The sequence below is a fragment of the Entelurus aequoreus genome, linkage group LG10, assembly GCF_033978785.1.
Source record: "Entelurus aequoreus isolate RoL-2023_Sb linkage group LG10, RoL_Eaeq_v1.1, whole genome shotgun sequence".
In the NCBI taxonomy this organism is placed as follows: Eukaryota; Metazoa; Chordata; class Actinopteri; order Syngnathiformes; family Syngnathidae; genus Entelurus; species Entelurus aequoreus.
Genome location: NC_084740.1, coordinates 4,142,549 through 4,158,780, shown reverse-complemented (window position 1 = coordinate 4,158,780; position 16,232 = coordinate 4,142,549). Strand labels below are relative to the sequence as shown.

General features: G+C 41.8%; 1 protein-coding gene across 2 annotated transcripts in view; it reads right to left on the bottom strand.

Moving 5' to 3' along the window:
* The window catches only part of LOC133658170 (serine/threonine-protein kinase TAO1-like), a 55,105-nt gene that overhangs the window by 33,030 nt on the left and 5,843 nt on the right, over positions 1-16,232 (bottom strand). For both annotated transcript variants that reach the window (XM_062059876.1, XM_062059875.1), the window contains exon 2: positions 10,180-10,439. In XM_062059876.1, the coding sequence (XP_061915860.1) occupies positions 10,180-10,311 (132 nt within the window). In that variant the 5' untranslated portion in view covers positions 10,312-10,439. The remainder of the gene's footprint in view (positions 1-10,179; positions 10,440-16,232) is intronic.

Sequence of the window (16,232 nt, the reverse complement as noted above, 5' to 3'; positions counted from 1 at the left end):
AACCACAGTGCTAACGGACCCAATGTTGCTGAAAGCACAGATGGCACAGAGGAAGAAAGCCCCTCGGTGGAGGCTGAGCCCCCACGTGAGCACCAAGACCCAATCTCTACCATCTCACACAGAACAGAGCCACAAGCAGAGACCAAGAAACCAGCAAGAAGGAACAAGCTCAAATGGCCAAAGGCAAATGAAGCAGAGGCATGGCGTACTTTGGATACAGACCTGACCAAGATCCTGGAGGAAAGGTTGCATGGAGGTGCCGAAGCTAAGCTTAACCTGTTTGGGGACATTATATACCAGACCTGCAAAGACAGGTTTGGTGAAATTATCTCCAAGCAGAGGACTGCCCCAAGGGAAATGGGGAGGAGGGAAAAGGAGATCGCCGAGCTTGTGCGAAGACGCCGACAACTCCGCAAGAACTGGAGGAAGGCAACCCAGCCAGAGAGAGAAGGTCTGAAAGTCCTGTGGGAGGAGGTCAGGCAAAGGCTATCCAGGCTCCGCAGAGCTGAACGCATCCGCAAGCGTAGCAAACGGAAGCAGAAAGAGCGAGCCAGCTTCTTCAAGGATCCCTTCAAGCACGCCAGACAACTGCTGGAGGAGAAAAAGTCCGGGAAGCTCGAAACCACCAGGGAGCAAATGGAACAGCACGTCAAAAGGCAGTACAGTGATCCGCTAAGAAACGTCCCATTAGGAACACCAGGGTACGTGCCCCGGCCTGCGCCACCGACAGCTGAATTTAACATCATGCCCCCCAAGCTCAGCGAAGTTAGGCAAACCGTGAAGAAGGCAAGGTCCTCATCAGCACCAGGCCCCAATGGAGTTCCCTACAAGCTCTATAAGAACTGCCCCAAGGTACTTGAACTGCTCTGGTATCTAATGAGAACTGCCTGGAAAAAGCAACTCATTCCAGCGGAGTGGCAAAGGGCTGTAGCGGTATTCATCCCGAAGGAAGAAAACTCCAAAAATATCGGCCAATTCAGAAACATCGCCCTGCTGAACGTAGAAGGAAAAATCTTCTTCTCAGTGCTGGCCAGAAGGATGACCACCTACCTGCTAGAGAATTGCTACATCGACACCAACTGCCAGAAAGCAGGAGTTCCAGGTTTCCCAGGATGCGTAGAGCACTCTACGATGATCTGGGACCAGATCCAGAAGGCCAAGCGGGAGAAGACCGACCTGCATGTCATCTGGCTCGATCTCGCCAACGCGTACGGATCGGTCCCACACCAGCTGATCAACTACGCCTTGGAGTTCTTCCACATGCCACCCTGCATCAAGAACCTGGTAGCGCTTTACTTCAGCGATCTGCAGATGTGCTTTGCCCTCCAGGACTTCACCACCGGGTGGCAGCATCTAGAAGTGGGAATTGCAATGGGGTGTGCCATTTCTCCAATCTTGTTCGTGGCAGCCTTTGAGATAATCCTCATCGGAGCAAGGCAAATGGTTGGAGGAATCAAAACACCATCTGGTCAGAGGTTACCCCCATTGAGGAGCTATATGGACGATGTCACCAGCCTCCTTCAGACAGCAGCATGTACATCTCGACTGCTGAAAAGGGTGGATGAGTTGACATCATGGGCCAGAATGAAGATCAAACCCTCCAAATCCCGTAGCCTGTCACTCAGAAGGGGAGTCAGAAACGACAACACCATCTTTGTCGTCGGGGGAGAGAAAATCCCCCTCCTGTCTGAGCAACCCATCAAAAGCCTGGGGAGGCAGTACACTGCAGAGCTGTCCGATAAACAGATGGGGAGGACTGTCATGAAACAACTCACGGACGGCCTGGCAAGGATCGACCAGAGCCAACTCCCTGGAAAGTACAAGGTCTGGTGCTACCAGTTCATACTCTACAGGAGGGTGATGTGGCCTCTGAAAATGAGCGAGATCCCCTCATCTGCCGTGAGTAAGATGGATGGAAAAGCCAACTCATTCATCAGAAAGTGGCTGGGACTACCACGGTGCCTTTCAGAAACGGGCCTCTTTGGGAAGAACGCACTGCAGCTGCCACTGCAGTCTATCAGTCTGGGCTATATGCAGGAGAAGTCCAGGCTGGTCCTCGAACTAAGAGAGTCCACTGACCAGTCAGTAAGGAACGCCAATGCCAAGGTTCCCACTGGCCGAAAGTGGAAAGCCCAAACTGAGGTTGACCGAGCTGTCAGTAGGCTGCATCACCAAGAGCTCATGGGCAGAGTCCAGGCAGGAAGAGCAGGGCTAGGATGGGGAGAAGCGCCTCGGTTCTGGTCTAAGGCCAACCGCAAGGAGAGGAAGGAGATGGTGGTGGCGGAGGTGACGAGGATGGAGGAAGAGCGCTATAAGATCAAGGCCGTGTCGCAGGGCCGACAAGGAAGGTGGACAACCTGGGAGGGAGTGGTCAACCGGAACATCAGCTGGTCCGACCTGTGGAAGATGCCACAGGCAAGGATCAGCTTCCTTATTCGTTCAACCTACGACACGCTTCCCTGTCCTCGTAACCTTCACCAATGGTTCGGGAACGAGGAATGCTGCTCACTTTGCAATGCTCCCAACGCAAGCCTCCAGCACATCTTGTCGGGCTGCAAGACCGCACTCTCTCAGGGGCGCTATAGATGGCGCCACGACCAGGTCCTGAGGAAACTAGCGGAGGTGCTGGAGGGGTGTCGACAGGGCAGCAAAGAATCACCACCAGCAGAGAACCATACCAGCTTTGTCACGGAAGGGGGGGGTCAAAGATACATCAGGCCAAGAGAGACAGCAGCAAGGCCCTTTTCCCCAGACCAGGAGTGGGACATGAGGGTTGACCTCAATAGGCAGCTCCGGTTCCCCACGGAGATCACCACTACATCTCTCCGCCCGGATATTGTAGTGTGGTCCAGCAAGGCAAGAGTGGTGCACCTTATTGAGCTGACCGTACCATCGGAGGAGGGGATCGAGGCCGCCTTTGAGCGCAAGAAGGCCAAGTACTCGGAGCTGGCTGCTGAGTGCCGGGAGGCTGGCTGGAAGACAACCATCTACCCAGTAGAAGTTGGCTGCCGAGGCTACGTGGGGCTGTCAACCACACGCCTTTTGAGGGACGTAGGAGTGACTGGAAGAAAGCTGAGAAAGGCCATAAAAGATCTGGCAGAGGAGGCCGAGAAAGGCAGCTTTTGGCTCTGGCTGAGGAGGAAGGACAGGAGCTGGGGAAAGAACAACTAACCCCGATAACAGCCGCAGGGGGTAACAGCTATCAGCTGCAGGGGGTGACAGGGAGACGTCCCTGTCACTGCTCCGCCACCAGGAGACGTTCCAGGATTAAAGGAGTGAAACGTTGGTGAATGGTGGTTCCTGGCTGATGACCCTGCAGCTGACCCGTGGGCACTGGAGGAGGTGCGACAGGCAGCAATGCCAAGCAGGAAATACTACCTACCTGTTCATTAACATACATACATATATATATATGCACATACATATATACATATTTACATACATACATATATATATATGCACATACATATATACATATTTACATACATATATATATATATATATATATGCACATACATATATACATATTTACATACATACATACATATATATATATATATGCACATACATATATACATACACATATATACAAAACCCAAAAGCAGTGTAAATGGTAAATAAAAAGAGAATAAAATGATTTGCAAATCCTTTTCAACTTATATTCAATTGAATAGACTGCAAAGACAAGATACTTAACGTTCCAACTGGAAAACTGTTATTTTTTGCAAATATTAGCTCATTTGGAATTTGATGCCTGCAACATGTTTCAAAAAACCTGCACAAGTGGCAAAAAAGACTGAGAAAGTTGAGGAATGCTCATCAAACACTTAGTTGGAACATCCCACAGGTGAAAAAAGTAATAATGAATAATAATATTTAATAAAAGCAGTTTCCATGAAATGCTCAGCCATTCACAAACAAGGGTGGGGCGAGGGTCACCACGTTGTGAACAAATGCGTGAGCAAATTGTCCAACAGTTTAAGAACAACATTTCTCAACGAGCTATTGCAAGGAATTTAGGGATTTCACCATCTACGCTCCGTAATATCACCAAAGTATTTCTGATTCTGATTCTGAAAAGGTTCAGAGAATCTGGAGAAATCACTGCACGTAAGCGGCTAAGCCTGTGACCTTCGATCCCTCAGGCGGTACTGCATCAGAAATAGACATCTGTGTGTAAAGGATATCACCACATGGGCTCAGGAACACTGTCAGTAACTACAGTTCATCGCTACATCTGTAAGTGCAAGTTAAAACTCTACTATGCAAAGCCAAAGCCATTTATCAACAACACCCAGAAACGCCGCCGGCTTCGCTGGGCCCAAGCTCATCTAAGATGGACTGATACAAAGTGGAAAAGTGTTCTGTGGTCTGACGAGTCCACATTTCAAATAGTTTTTGGAAACTGTGGAAGTTGTGTCCTCTGGAACAAAGAGGAAAACAACCATTCGGACTGTTCTACGTGCAAAGTATAAAAGCCAGCATGTGTGATGGAATGGGGGTGTATTAGTGCCCAAGGCATGGGTAACTTACACATCTGTGAAGGCACCATTAATGCTGAAAGGTACATACAGGTTTTGGAGCAACATATGTTGCCATCCAAGCAACGCCTTTTTCATGGACGCCCCTGCTTATTTCAGCAAGACAATGCCAAGCCACGTGTTACAACAGCGTGGCTTCGTAGTAAAAGAGTGCGGGTACTACACTGGCCTCCTTTAGTCCAGACCTGTCTCCCATTGAGAATGTGTGGTGCAATATGAAGCCTAAAATACCACAACGGAGACCCCCGGACTGTTGGACAACTTAAGCTGTACATCAAGCAAGAACGGGTAAGAATTCCACCTGTAAAGCTTAAAAAATGTGTCTCCTCAGTTCCCAAACGTTTACTGAGTGTTGTTAAAAGTAGTAAAAATGCCCCTGTGCCAACTTTTTTGCAACGTGTTGCTGCCGTTAAATTCTAAGTTAATGATTTGCAAAAAATAATGGTAATACACAACATAGCAATAATGGTAATAGACAACATAGCAACAATGGTAATAGACAACATAGCAATAGTGGTAATAGACAACATAGCAATAGTGGTAATAGACAACATAGCAATAGTGGTAATAGACAACATAGCAATAGTGGTAATAGACAACATAGCAATAGTGGTAATAGACAACATAGCAATAGTGGTAATAGACAACATAGCAATAATGGTAAGGAAACATTGAGCACATGTTAACACTTTGAGACAGAGTACAACAGCAGGTCAAATTAAAGACCCTCATCTCTATATTTGAACCAGACCCCATGTTTGTATAGTAGTTTAAATCGATTAATAGTTTGGCATTGCTTGTGTTGTAAGTCCAGTTTGTTCCATAGTTTGTTCCATAGTTTTACTCCGCATACAGACACACAAAAACGTTTGAGTGGTTTGAGCTCTCTGCAATAAGAAATATCCAAAGCCTCTCAAGTTATGAGCCTGCACTCGTCTTATAAAAAAACGTTGTAGATTAGGCGGCAATAATTTGTTAAATGCTTTATATAAGATTATTAATGTATTATATTTAACAAGGTCATCAAATTTGAGCAACTTTGATTGCATAAACAGATTAGGAGTATGTTCTAAATAACCAACGTTGTGAATGATCCGCACTGCTCTTTTCTGTAATATGATCAGAGGATGAATTGTGTTGTGGTAAGTATTCCCCCATACTTCAACACTGTATGTAAGGTATGGGAGTAGCAAGGTGCAGTATAGAGTACGGAGTGCATTTTCATTGAGGTATAGTTTTGCTTTGTTTATAATTGAGAGGCTCTCTTTTTATTTACCATTTACACAACGTGCTAACTTCACTGGTTTTGGGTTTTGCACATATACAGACACAGTATTTGACCACTCTTCCTTAAAAAGGGTTCCTAATGTTCAATTGTGTGGGGCCTCTTGACGTCAACCCAGATTTTTGAAACTAGACTTAGGTTTGGTTTCTGGCTGGGCCATTCTAAAACAGTATATGTAATGTAGTGAAGCCATTTGTTAATCTGGGTGTTTTTTGCTCAGGCCCAATTGTATAATGAGCCACAAAATGTGCATTGATATTGATATATACAGTATACACTACCGTTCAAAAGTTTGGGGTCACCCAAACAATTTAGTGGAATAGCCTTCATTTCTAAGAACAAGAATAGACTGTCGCGTTTCAGATGAAAGTTCTTTTTCTGGCCATTTTGAGCGTTTAATTGACCCCACAAATGTGATGTTCCAGAAACTCAATCTCCACAGAGGAAGGTCAGTTTTGTAGCTTCTGTAACGAGCTAAAGTGTTTTCAGATGTGTGAACATGATTGCACAAGGGTTTTCTAATCATCAATTAGCCTTCTGAGCCAATGAGCAAACACATTGTACCATTAGAACACTGGAGTGATAGTTGCTGGAAATGGGCCTCTATACACCTATGTAGAGATTGCACCAAAAACCAGACATTTGCAGCTAGAATAGTCATTTACCACATTAGCAATGTATAGAGTGTATTTCTTTCAAGTTAAGACTAGTTTAAAGTTATCTTCATTGAAAAGTACAGTGCTTTTCCTTCAAAAATAAGGACATTTCAATGTGACCCCAAACTTTTGAATGGTAGTGTATATTGATATTGATATATGTAACGCCTGTTTTTGAACGGCCGGCAGATTCTTCTACTTACACTCTGTTATTATTAGCCTAATGATGTACCTAATAGCTTAATACACGTATTAACTGTAACTATATAGAGTGGGTGACTGTTTATTTGGACAAGACAAATTGCACTTACCATTAGGTAGAAAGGTTGTTCTATAAACTTGTTAGCTGAATAGCTCATGTTCAAGTGACAGCCGGTTAGGTTCAGTCAGTTAGCACAAGTCTACTTCCAGCACCTTATTTACGAGGCCGTCTTACTTCCTTTTTCCTTCACAAAAAATGCTTTCCTCTCTCTAATCGTACACACCTTTTGACCTCAGAACACATCATATTGCACACAGTTCACATTGCCTCTGACTGACCAGTAAAACTGCCTCTACCCGAAGATGCGTTCAGGGTTGGTGGTAAAAAGCAGTTTGTGATAATATTGCACGGTTAAGAATACAATTATAACAATAGATCATATGTCTTAATTGGAAGGAACACAGCCGTCTGAAAAGATGATGTTCAAGAGGTATCATTGTGGAAAAAATATTTCTCAGCTTTTATTCACTTTAGCACTACGGTTGTCCAAAGTATTGGAATGTTGTTTTACCTACTTAATACCAACACCTGCTTCCTTCAGTATTATTAGTACCAAATACTGTGCAACAATTTTTCCTAGGCGAGCCACATCAATTCTCAGCACTTGAGCACTGAGGCAGCGCTTCCCAAAAATGTACTTATTAGTGGAAGCCTGTCACGAACGCGGATTCAATGCTTGCAGTTTGCCCTGGCTGCTAAAAAGACTGCCTTGGCTCCTAAACAAATTATAATGGACCTGAGGCAGTGTGGTAAAACTATAGTTGTGGCATACCTTTACCATACGTGCCTGGTTTGCCAGAGAATAATATGTAGCAGCACTTTAGGGACTTTGTTGCTATATTTAGCAAGTAGAGGTAGATATTAAACACAAAAGGGAAGTGTATCTTGCGTCATGCAACCAAATACAAGCTGTCACAAAAGTATTCGCCGCGAGTGAGCCCAGGGAGTGTGTACTACCACAACCCCCAGGAGGGTGCAACCCAAGCTTTATTTTATTTTATTTTATTCAACCTTTATTTACTTGGTAAAGTCCCATTGGGATTAATAATTTATTTTTCAAGGGAGTCCTGCACATCCATACACCAGTGTAGGTGCCACTGGGAGCACGGGTGTGAAGTGTCCTGCCCAAGGACACGCTGGCCGTGATTGGAATGGCGGAAGCTGGAATCGGACTTGGAACCCTCCAGCTTCTGGCACGGCTGCACTACCATCCGAGCCACGCCGCCCCATAAGTGCTAAAAAAAACGCAGCTTAGAGACGCTATTGCTTGTATTCCGTGACGCGACTTCTTCCCGGGGGTGGTCAACCATGCCAAGACGACTGTTGTACAGCAAGGGGGTACGCAGGGGGCCTAGATCTTTCTGGTTAAATCTTGCACTCTTCCACCATTTTTGATTACCCCTCGAAGAACTCAGAAGAAACGTTTATCCATTTTGCGATTTGAACGGTCGTAACAGCTTAGAACAACGCAAGCATAGTGCATTTTTCTTCCATCCATCCATCCATTTTCTACCGCTTGTTCCTTTTGGGGTCGCGGGGGGTGCTGGAGCCTATCTCAGCTGCATTCGGGCGGAATGGCGGGGTACACCCTGGACAAGTCGCCACCTCATCACAGGGCCAACACAGATGGACAGACAACAATCACACTCACATTCACACACTAGGGACCGTTTAGTGTTGCCAATCAACCTATCCCCAGGTGCAAGTCTTTGGAGGTGGGAGGGGCCTATCCCCAGGTGCATGTCTTTGGAGGTGGGAGGAAGCCGGAGTACCCGGAGGGAACCCACGCAGTCACAGGGAGAACATGCAAACTCCACACAGAAAGATCCCAAGCCCGGGATTGAACTCAGGACTACTCGGGACCTTCGTATTGTGCATTTTTCTTCAAGAAAGGCTAAATGGCGCCTAGTAACTATGGACAACAGACGCATATTTAATGAGCCGGATGTGAGCCGGATGTGGCGTCATGTGAATTAAAGCATCGTTTAGCAACACCTCGAACACAACTGGTTTACTTATTTCACTAGGAACGCATAGTGTGGCCTGGAGGCCATTTGCTGAACGCAGCTCTTTTTTTTCTTTTCTTTTTTAAATAGGCCTATGGCACATTGTAGAAGTGAAACATACAAAAAATACAAAACAGAAATTTGGAGCAATAAGGCATAACATATTGAGAAATGGCTGAACTGTTGACACTAATAATATCAAAAGATTCGTCTTTAAATAGGTTTTAGGTTTTTTATTTGTTTATTTAATTACAAACATGATGACATCAAACTACCACCATACTGACAGTAAGAACAATACGGTTTAATAAACTTGAAGGCTCCACGCCACTGAGGTTCTTTTTAAGGAGGTAAAATACTTGACTATTGTTATTTATGACCATAACAATAAGCACATTATTACTGTATTTATTTTATTTGCATGTGAATAATGCTGTATAATAGACTGTAAATTTATACAGCATTATTCACATGTGAATAAAGCTGTTTATAATAAGACTGTATTTATATTATTCACATGTGAATAATGCTGTTTAATAGACTGTATTTATATTATTCACATGTGAATAATGCTGTATAATAGACTGTATTTATAATATTCACATGTGAATAATGCTGTATAATAGACTGTATTTATATTATTCACATGTGAATAATGCTGTATAATAGACTGTATTTATATTATTCACATGTGAATAATGCTGTATAATAGACTGTATTTATAATATTCACATGTGAATAATGCTGTATAATAGACTGTATTTATATTATTCACATGTGAATAATGCTGTATAATAGACTGTATGTTATTAACATGTGAATAATGCTGTATAATAGACTGTATTTATATTATTCACATGTGAATAATGCTGTATAATAGACTGTATTTATATTATTCACATGTAAAAAATACCTAAGTGTTTATTGTCTATTGTGAGCGAACTGTGGTGCTGAATTTCCCCCAGGGATCAATAAAGTACTTTCTATTCTATTCTATTGTTGGTTTTATATACTGGGGGGGATATAGGCCCCACTTGACATATAGGTACCATGATTTGAATTCTGTGCAAAAAGATGTTGAAGCATAGTGGCTATAAATACAGTTTGACAGTTTGTAACAGTTTTTAATTTAAAAGTTCTACCGTGTAGTATTTTTTCATGTTTTATCATGGTATCATTACCATGAATTGATTAACATGGACCCCGACTTAAACAAGTTGAAAAACTTTTTCGGGTCTTACCATTTAGTGGTCAATTGTATGGAATATGTACTGTACTGTGCAATCTACTAATACAAGTTTCTATCAGTTCAATCAATCAATCAATCAAACAAGTACAGAAAATTGTGGACATTCATAGATGTGAGTATCGACTACTGAAAATCTGTTAAATGTTTTGAGCTCTGCAGACTTGAAGCTTGGAAACTTACGAAATACACAGCTCCAAAGCTGCCATGTCCTATCTCACGCAGATCTGTGAAGAACTTCTCCGGATCTTCCTTGAAGAAAAGCTCAGCAACTTCGGGGTCCTTCAGGCTCCCCGCCCGACTGCTATTGGGCATAATGGAGAGATGGGTGGGGGGGTGGGGGGAAATGCCGCTGCCGCCAAACTATCTGGGTCTGCGACAGCGACTAGGTAGCCCCCACCGACGGCTCATCTGCAGGACAGCGGTCTCATACGTGGTCACAACTGAAAGGACATTAGAATAACAAACATTAAATACTACAAACACTTGTATGGTGATTGAGGAAGTCAAAATGTGACTTAAAACATTGTCTGTACAGTTAATACGGTAGGTTATATTTTACAGATTCAATTTCCAATATTTTCCTGACTACAACTTCATCAAATGCTCTTTGGAAAAGCAGACTTATTTAACTAAAGTGTGTGGGGGGAATGAGACGGTTGTGGAATAATGACATCTGGTTCAGGGGTGGAGGACAGCCTGGGTGGCAACAGATAAGTCTGTTGCCATGGCAGCCGTAACTTCAGTCATTAAAATCAAAAGGGCAGGATCCTGAAAAAAAGTACACCTCATACCACACCACACCACAACAAGTCTTATATATGACAGACAGATGTCACCCCGGACTTCAGGCACTGGCCACTGCCTCACTAGTTAGGTGCCATGCTAAGTAGGACAAAGCATTCCAGAGACGGGACATCTTGTCAAACCTGTACGCACACGGAAAACACATCAAGCATACCACACGCTGTGTACACATATACATGCGACTGGAGGGGGGCACCTCACCCTTTGGGGCTACGATTTCATTATAAATGTATTTTTCATTCATATATAATTATTATATTGTATATTATTGTGTTTATTGTTTAATATATTGCATATTATATATACACAATACATTTATTGTGTTTAATTATTAATGATATTAATATGTCCACAAAGACGTGTCATCTATCAACTGTGTTCACCGACGGCCAAACTATTGTTATTGTGTCTCCTGACTTGTTCATCTACTTGCTTATTTCCTCTTCTTCGCTGGCTAGTCTCTGCTGTAATGTAGCTCATATTAGCCTTTTGTTGAAGTAGGGTTGGGCGATATGGCCTTTTTCAAATATCTTGATATTTTTAGGCCATGTCACGATACACCATATATATGTGGATATTTTGCCTTAGCCTTGAATGAACACTTGATGCATATAATCACAGCAGTATGATGATTCTACGTGTCTACATTAAAACATTCTTTTTCATACTGCATTAATATATGCTACTTTTAAACTTTCATGCAGAGAGGGAAATCACAACTAAAAGTGTATTTATTAAACAGTTATTAAGCAGTGGCACAAACATTCATGTCATTTCCAAAACAGAAAGTGCAAGATTGTCAGAGACATTTTAAAACAAGCTATTAGTGCACTTTTGTGCATGATGTCTCTAAGATGACATATCAAAACAACACTCAATTAAAGTGCACTTTTTGTACAGAACGCCACTACAATAGTTTAAAACAAATAAAGTGCACTTTTGTGCATGATGTCACACAAGATATTTCAATAAGTGTCAAATAAAAATGAGCTGCATAATAGGAAATCAAATAGTGTATGTCCTTCACTATGTGGTAGGTTCCTGCGGACGTTATCTCCTTCTGTTGTTGACTATTTTTTTCATACGGTGTTGATCTGCAAATGGTTGCTTGGGCATTTTGTTGGTGTGGCACTGAACGGAGATGTTGACATGCGGAGTTTCAAGCACTCTTCATTCTCTAGCGGGTGACTTTTCAAATGATGCTACATATTAGCAGTAATGCTACTTTTTGTAGCAAAGCTTTTGCCGCATACTTGACATATTACGGTTGTCTGTTCAACATCTTCCCGCTTGAAGCCAAACCACCGCCAGACGATGGACCCCCTGCTGTTTTTCTTGGTAATTAATTCTTCCTTTATTTGTTACCAGATTCGCACCATCTTTCTCTCATATTACCACTCGCACCACAGCTAACATTACCCATGTCGCTACCTCTCTGCTCTGCAAGGGCGTATACGTATGTGACGTATGTAAGAAGGTGCGCTTGTTTTAAGTCTCTGTGAGAAGGAGAGACAACAAAGAGTGAGAAGGGCCTGTAGTGTAATGCCCACAGCTAAAAGCAACTGCGTGAGAACGTATACTCCAATATCATCATATAGTCATTTTCTATATCGCACAGAGACAAACCCGCGATATATCCAGTATATCGATATATCAGCCAGCCCCAAGTTGAAGTGTACAACACATTTCGTAATTTCTTGTTTCCCTACTTCACATCAAATCTGGTGCCGCTGCTAGCATACCTTGTCATATGAACCGTGAGTGTGTCCGCGCTAACCCAGCCAACATATAGCGTTAAAAGAATGTTAGCTAACAGTTTTCCCATGGTTATTCAGAACCAAATCTAGAACTAACGCATAGAGAACATTACCATTAATGCCACATTATTCAACATACGTAAATAATCGATGTTTGGACATTTGTCCATCGAATAATGAATCGTCCACGGTCTAAACGTGAGAATCGAACATTTTTCCCACCTCTACATGCAACAAATGATAAAACGGTCAAATTGCGAGGACAAATGATACAACTAGTCAAGCTGTAGCTGTAAATGTTTGCCTTTTTTGGACTGAAAACTGGTTGAGACTGAATCAACAGCATACTGCAGTCCATTTTGCCTCAATTGATCACCATTCAGGTCTACAAAACAGTTGTAATTGACAAAAAAATTTAATCAAAGTGCATATATCATGTAAAATGGATGTTTAAATTACATTATTCCTACAGCCTGATTGTGAGCACGAAAAGTGAGAAAAATCAATCACCTTTCTCAAATGTTTGCTCCACTCTTGAGAGAAGAGGTGACCAAGCGATCAGTTATAAAGTTCAGTGTTTCTTCTTCTTCTTGGACATGAACCTCCCCAAGCTTGAACAGCCTTTGTCTTGTGTACACCGACCAAATATTCAAGGTGAGCTTTGTAAAAATAACAATAAAGTAAAATACTCATTCCTAAAATAAATCTGAAGCTCTGCCACTATAAACTTTCAGCTACAGACGTGGAAGCTGTAGCAGTTTTTTTTTCTTCGGTTAATAAGCTACTGCAGTGTTTTTCAACCACTGTGCCGCGATACAGTCTGGTGTGTCGTGGGAGATGATCTAATTTCACCTATTTGGGTTAAAAATATTTTTTGCAAACCAGTAATTATAGTCTGCAAATGATGTGTTGTTGTTGAGTGTCGGTGCTGTCTAGAGCTTGGCAGAGTAACCGTGTAATACTCTTCCATATCAGTAGGTGGCAGCCGGTAACTAATTGCTTTGTAGATGTCAGAAACAGCGGTAGGCAGTGTGCAGGTAAAAAGGTGTCTAATGCTTAAACCAAAAATAAACAAAAGGTGAGTGCCCCTAAGAAAAGGCATTGAAGCTTAGGGAAGGCTATGCAGAACAAAACTAAAATTGAACTGGCTACAAAGTAAACAAAAACAGAATGCTGGACGACAGCAAAGACTTACTGTGGAGCAAAGACGGCGTCCACAATGGACATCCGAACATGACATGACAATCAACAATGTCCCCACAAAGAAGGATAAAAACAACTGAAATATTCTTGATTGCTAAAACAAAGTAGATGCGGGAAATATCGCTCAAAGGAAGACATGAAACTGCTACAGGAAAATACCAAAATAGAGCGCAAGACAAGAACTAAAACACTACACAGGAAAACAGCAAAAAAGTCCAAATAAGTCAGGGTGTGATGAGACAGGTGGTGACAGTACACCTACTTTGAGACAAGAGCTATAGTGATGCATGCTTGGTTATGCTTTAAAGTCATATACAACAATTGCGAGGACGACTTTTTACTGTCAACCGAGTTTCGTTTTTTAATGATTTCTGCTGGTGGTGTGCCTCCGCATTTTTTCAACGCAAAAAATGTGCCTTGGCTCAAAAAGGTTGAAAAACACTGAGCTACTGTACTCTCTCTAGCAAGATAGCCTGACAAAATGTGATGTTAAAACACTTAAAAACTTTCTAAACTTAGGTATCAAGGATATATTTGGGCAATACACACCCAACACACTATTGTGGGAGCTCTCGAGACTTTCATATCCTAAATTCTGAGGAGGAATGTGAGAAAAATGATTGCGTATTTGTTTGAAATGATGTACACAGTAGGGCAAAATGTCCCCCGTCATGTCCAAAATGAATGTACTTAATGGTGTTATTTTTACTGCGCCGCGCAACTGTCATACAGATGTCAACTGTAAAAGATCACCAAGGGAAGCTGAATAAGGCCAATGTGGCTCAGATGATCAGCTGCAAACAGATGCGGCGCTGAAGCAAGAGTCACAAGACTTCGCTCTATGCCGCCTGAGACTACCAGCCCCCGGTTCAAGGAGACACATTTTGTCAACTCACAATTACACACAAGATGCATGCAGCATGCCACACCACTGACTTAAAGCTTCATTACCATGTGGGTGACTGTGCGCCTTTATTGTCCATTCTTTAGGCCTACATCGTCATGTGACCTGGCTTTGTTGTCATATTTTGTGGTGGAATGCTCAGCAGACACGTGAACGAGGAGACCTCATACCTTCATGTGAGAACACCTTTTTACATGTGGGCCTACCACGCGTATGCCCAAGAATGCAGCAGGACAAGACAACAAAGCTGGAGGGTTGGTATTTCCCCGATTTATGTCTTCACCATGCGGCATGTCTCACCACTTCCTGTTCACACTGTTGTAAGGCAATTGGTGTAGCATTTTGAGTTGGACTTTATTTGGAACATGCATGCATACAACATGATACGTCACAATTTCCAGTTTCTCTTTTCAACATGTTCTAAAAGGAGTAGGAAGAAAGAAGCAGAGCTTATTTTAATCCTACCACTTTTCTTTTACATAACAGTTGCTAAAACTTTTGTTCACTTCCTGTTCTCAATTTATTCACAATATACTCCATAAGTAATCACAATAAAAATAAATAAATAAATAATACTCGGTGAAGTAAGTTACATTTCATATGGTGAGATGAGTAAGATTATTTTGAAAATGAATGATGGATGAAATTCAGAATGTGTATCATGGTTCTTCTTCTTTGTACTTTGTAAACACTTTAAGTTTGACGAGTTTCTTGAAGTGGATCATATTAGTACATTGTTTGATTTATTTACTTAATCCATTCCATCATTTAATTCCACATACTGACATACTGAAGGTCTTAAGTGTTGTACGTGCATACAAATGTTTTAAATTACATTTTTCTCTAAGGTTATATTTTTCCTCTTTTTTTGAGAAGAATTGTTGTATATTCTTGGCTAGCAGGTTGTTATTTGCTTTGTGTATCATTTTAGCTGTTTGCAAACTCACTATGTCGTGGAATTTCAGTATTTTTGATTCAATAAATAAAGGCTTTGTATGCTCTCTATGTCCAACATTATGTATTATTAGGGGTGTAACGGTACACAAAAATTTCGGTTCGGTACGTACCTCGGTTTAGAGGTCACAGTTTGGTTCATTTTCGGTACAGTAAGAAAACAACAAAATGTACATTTTTTGGTTATTTATTTACCAAATTTGTAAACAATGGCTTTATCCTTTTAACATTGTGAACAATAATTCTGCCCACGTTAATCAACATTAAACTCCCTCAAGTTGTTGCTCAGATTAAATAAAATGACAAAACGTATCTTCTACATATAAAAAGTGCAACATTAAACAGTTTCAAGTTAACTCATCATGCTTAATTTATTACAGCATTTGGGAAGCCTGTAGTTGATTTATTATGTAAATGTTATATTTTTATCAACATGTGATAGCAGGGACCCTGCCATTCAAAACTAGGCTGCTGCATTACTAATGATTAATGTAACTATAGCTGAAAAAATAGTACAATAGCAATAGGAGAGACTATTCATCCCTGAACACCATGGAGTTCATGTAGGCTTAATGATACAGTTACATTATTATATCAACTATCAGAGACAG